The 4,103-nt window shown below is 64.8% G+C and overlaps 2 protein-coding genes across 2 annotated transcripts in view; one reads left to right on the top strand and one right to left on the bottom strand.

The window, feature by feature from the left end:
- SLC39A7 (solute carrier family 39 member 7) overlaps nt 1-3,724 on the bottom strand; it is a 7,691-nt gene extending 3,967 nt beyond the window's left edge. The window contains exons 1-8 of the mRNA XM_025213960.1: nt 3,589-3,724; nt 2,205-2,805; nt 1,941-2,109; nt 1,781-1,858; nt 1,542-1,679; nt 1,084-1,233; nt 623-974; nt 114-213 (exon numbers count right to left, since the gene is read on the bottom strand). Of these exons, the coding sequence (XP_025069745.1) occupies nt 114-213; nt 623-974; nt 1,084-1,233; nt 1,542-1,679; nt 1,781-1,858; nt 1,941-2,109; nt 2,205-2,792 (1,575 nt within the window). The 5' untranslated portion in view covers nt 2,793-2,805; nt 3,589-3,724. The remainder of the gene's footprint in view (nt 1-113; nt 214-622; nt 975-1,083; nt 1,234-1,541; nt 1,680-1,780; nt 1,859-1,940; nt 2,110-2,204; nt 2,806-3,588) is intronic.
- An 81-nt stretch (nt 3,725-3,805) lies between these two features.
- RXRB (retinoid X receptor beta) overlaps nt 3,806-4,103 on the top strand; it is a 13,352-nt gene continuing 13,054 nt past the window's right edge. Inside the window, exon 1 of the mRNA XM_025213959.1 lies at nt 3,806-3,838. Within this exon, the coding sequence (XP_025069744.1) occupies nt 3,806-3,838 (33 nt within the window). The remainder of the gene's footprint in view (nt 3,839-4,103) is intronic.

Genomic DNA, 4,103 nt, shown 5'->3' with positions numbered 1-4,103 from the left:
AGAATGGCAGGGATCCATTGGGGGTGGGGGGAGTTACAGGGGAGAAAGGAACAGGTGGATAGGAATGGAGGATCCTGGGGATGACCCCTGGGAAATAGGAAGGTCCTCAGGGCATGACCCGTGGGGCTGGGGGTCCTAGGGTTGGAAATGGTGTTGGGGATGTCCCCCAGGGAATTGGGGGCGTTGGGGTTGGGAGGGGTGCTGGGGAAAGTCCTGGGAGAATTCAGAGGGCACGGGGGGATGATGCCCAGGAAGTGGGGAGGGCATGGGGGGAGGAATGGGGGATGCCCCCTTGGGGATAGGTGATCCTGGAAGCATGAGGCGGCATTGGGAAGTAACCCTCGGGGGTACCACAGGTGTTGGGGGTGTGACTCTTGGGAACTTCAGAGGTCTTGTGAGATGAGAGAGGTGCTGGGGGTGATGCCTGGGAGATGCGGGAGGGCCTTCAGAGCATGTGGGGAGCACTGGGGAGTGACCCCTAGAGGAACTGGGTGGTTTTAGAGCTGGGAGGAGTGCTGGTGGGTGACCCTTGGGAAATGGGGGGGGATCCTGGGGGCATGGGGAAGGTGGCCTTGGAAATGGGGGGGGCCTCCTGGGGGATATGGGAGGTTGGGAGAAGTACTGGGAGGTAACTTCTGGGGGATTAAAGGGGTCCTGGGGTGGGGGGTACCCCAGGGAAACTGGGGGTTTCCAGACATGGGTGGACATCAGGATGCCCCCTGATGGACAGAGGTCCTGGAGGGTGACTCCCAGGGGAAGGGGGTGGGTCCATGGTACCTTGCGCTTGCTGCAGCCAGACTGAACGAGGATGGCGAAGTCCCCGACCTCATGGGGCACCTCGTGCAGCAGAACGGTGAGCGTGGTCACAGCCCCCACGCTGGTGCCTGCCAGGAAGGAGGCCCCGATGGCCAGCCCGTCTGTGAAGTTGTGCGCCAGGTCGGCTGCCAGGTTCAGGTAGCCTGACACCCGCATCGCTGCAGTGGGGGACAGGGGCGGGGGCCAGTGAGAGCGAAGGACTCCCTATGCTGTGCATCCCCCCTCTAGCCCCGACCTAAATCCCAGCCCCCTTGCCCCCTCTCTCACTGGACTCCAGGGTCCCCAGCTCGCGCTCCTGGCCTCTCTTCCTCTGCACTGCCACGACGGGGACACCACTCCGGCCGGCCTTCCTCTCCCGCAGCCCTTCGACCCGGGGCCCCTCATCCTCCTCTCCGGAGCTGCTCTTTGCCTTGGAGACTATGGAGAGACAGTGGGGCTTGAGATCATGTACACAAGGTTACAGGGACCCCCGCACCACCCCCCGGCCCCATCCCCTCAGGAGCCCCCTCCCCCTCCTCAGGGATTGTGTGTGACCCCTCTGAGAGCTACCCGCTGGGGACAGGAGCTCCCCAGCCCTTGCTAGCAGGGAGATGAAGGCTCTGCCTCACAGGCTGCGATGGCGGGGCCTAATGAAATTCCCTGAGCCCCAGCAGGGACCAGGGATGTGGCTGGAGGGAGACTGTAGGGGCCCAGGAAGAAGAGGGGTGTTCCTAGACTGCACGTACCGTGGCTTTGCCCATTGTGGCTGTGCCCATGTCCGTGTCCCCCCTTCACGTGTCGCACAAATTTCTCCACCACCAGGAAGGCAACAATCCCGGCCAGCACCCAGATCCCCACTGACATCATCTGCTCATGCTCTGGCCCTGGGGGTGGCAGGACCAGGGCAGGGGGTCAGGGTGTGGCTGCAGCTTAGCCACCCTGTACCCAACATGCTCCCCCCTCCCCTGCTCACCCCCACCTTTACCTTGGTGGGAATGTCCATGTCCAGGCACCTGTGGGTGGGAGTGGGTGTTCCTGCCCTCTGCGTGGTGGGAATGGGGCACTGGGGAGGGAAGAGGCCAGAGAGGTCAGGGATGAAGGCAGGGGCACAGCCCCTGCCCCCTCCGAGCCAGCCTGGGACTCACCCAGGGCGTGGGGGATGAGGTGCAGGAAGGCATCTCCCAGGAGCCCTCCTGAGGCAAAGCTGAGCAGCAGCTTGAGCAGGGCCTGGTGCTGGGACGTGTTGGACTCCACAGGAATGAGGAAGAGAATGAAGTAAGGGGCAGCGCTGATCAGCAGCGTGGCACCCACGGCCTGGAGAGTGAAGGAGAGGAGAGACATAGTCAGGCAGCCAAGGGAGCCCTGGTGTGCAGCTCATGATGCCTCCATCATGCTATGCGGAAACTTACATGGGTCCACAACTGGACTGGGTCCAGCCGCTCCTGTGGCAGCTGCTGGCTGGGGGAGTCCCCTGCGGGGTGCCTAGCATCAGCCTGCCCAGGGCCATGGAGACCCTCGTGGGCATGACCCAGGTGGATGTCAACGTGCAAGTGATCATGGCCATGGTGCAGGTCATTGTGCGAATGGCCATGGTGAGCATGGCTATGGCCATGGAAGTCCTCGTGCGCGTGGCCATGGCCATGGAAGTCCTCGTGCACGTGGCCATGGTCATGGAAGTCCTCGTGCACATGGCCATGGTCATGGAAGTCCTCGTGCGCGTGAGCGTGGCTGTGCCCGTGGTAGAAGTCTTCATGCGAGCGGCCGTGGTCGGCGTGGCTGTGGCCATGGTCCAGGTGCTTGTGCGAGTGGCCATGGCCATGGCCCTCATGCGAGTGGCCGTGGGCAGCATGGCTGTGCCCGTGGTGTAAGCCCTCGTGTGAGTGGCCATGGAAGTCCTCGTGCTGGGAGGCGGTCGGTATCAACACCACGCAGGCCACCATGACGGTGAGTGGGCTGCAGAGTCCTGTTCGGCTCCTTGCTAGGCGAGGCGCTGCCATTGTACTGCCGCTGCTGGAAAGAGGGAGGGGGAAGATGCCCCTCGCTGTCAGGCCCATGCTGCCCCCTGCACGTCCCGAAGAGGGAGGGGGTCAGTACAGGGCCACAGGCTGGGGACGAAGGGATGGGGAAAGATCCGAGGGGAGGTAGAGCAGGATCCTAGGGGCAAGGAAGGGGGTCCAGACACCCCCGGCCCAGCTCCAGGGAGGCAACGGAGACACAACCCTACAGACTCAATTGGGGGGGGGGCGCGGCGCGGCAGGATGCAACATAGAGTGGGAAGGAGGGGCCTAGAGTGGTGCCTGCGGAGGCGGTCGCTGAGGGTCACGTGGTTCTGCGGGTCGCAGCGAAAGCGGAAAGCGGCACCATGGGCTGGGTCATAGAGACGGACGGGAGAGCAGCTAGAGCGTCGCTGGGGGCGCCCGTCTCCTCTTGCCCACGTCCTCACATCCGGCTGGCCCTTCCGGCCCTCGCCACTCAGAGGTTTCTATGGTCCCCGCACCCAGGGCCCTTCTAGCCTCGCGCTCCACGCACCGCCCCTCGTCTCTGTGGCCACGGGGAAGGAGGCCATGAGCTGCCGCTCTGGCCAGCCTTCGTTCTGTCCCTATGGCCCGCAGAAGGGCTCCGCGGCGCTCCTCCAGCGCCGGGCGGCCCCTCTAGCTCCCGCTCGTCTCTATGGGCCCGGCCATCTACCGCCGCGTGCCCCTGTGGGGCGCTACCCGTGCTGCTCTATGCCCCGGGGGGACCTGGCCCCTCTGCCCCTGCCCGTCTTTGTGCCCTGGGGGTTGCTCACCGTGCCTGGGATCCGCTACCTCGGGCTCGCCCCGACGTGGCACTCAGGCTCCGCCCCGCAGCATCTCGCGGGACCAGCCCTCAGCGTCAGCCCCTCCGACGCGGAAGGCGGTGCCCCTCACAAACATGGCGGCCGCCACAGGCTCGGGAAGCACCCTGTCAAGGCGGGCTTGCCCCTCACAAAAATGGCGGCCGCGCATGACCTAATCTTGCCCTCACCGACATGGCAGCCCTGCACTGTCTGGGAGCCATCTTTGTGAGGGGCAAGGGAAGGCCGGACTGGCGGCCGCCATCTTTGTTGCGGGATGATGAAGTTTCTAGCCCCCCTCCCAGCCCAAGAGCGGACAGTCTGGGACGTGCCCGCCCCGGTGACTCACAGGGGGTGTGCACAGGTGCGGGACACCGCGTCCCCACGGTCACGGGAGGACTGTTTGGAATGAACTGTCTCTATGGTGCGGGGGGAGCGGGCGTGGGAGCCTCGTCTCTATGGTGCGTGTGAAGGCGGTTTGGCGGGTCGCGGG

Source organism: Alligator sinensis, unplaced genomic scaffold, assembly GCF_000455745.1.
Source record: "Alligator sinensis unplaced genomic scaffold, ASM45574v1 scaffold634_1, whole genome shotgun sequence".
Taxonomy (NCBI): domain Eukaryota; kingdom Metazoa; phylum Chordata; order Crocodylia; family Alligatoridae; genus Alligator; species Alligator sinensis.
This window is presented reverse-complemented; position numbering and strand designations above follow the sequence as displayed.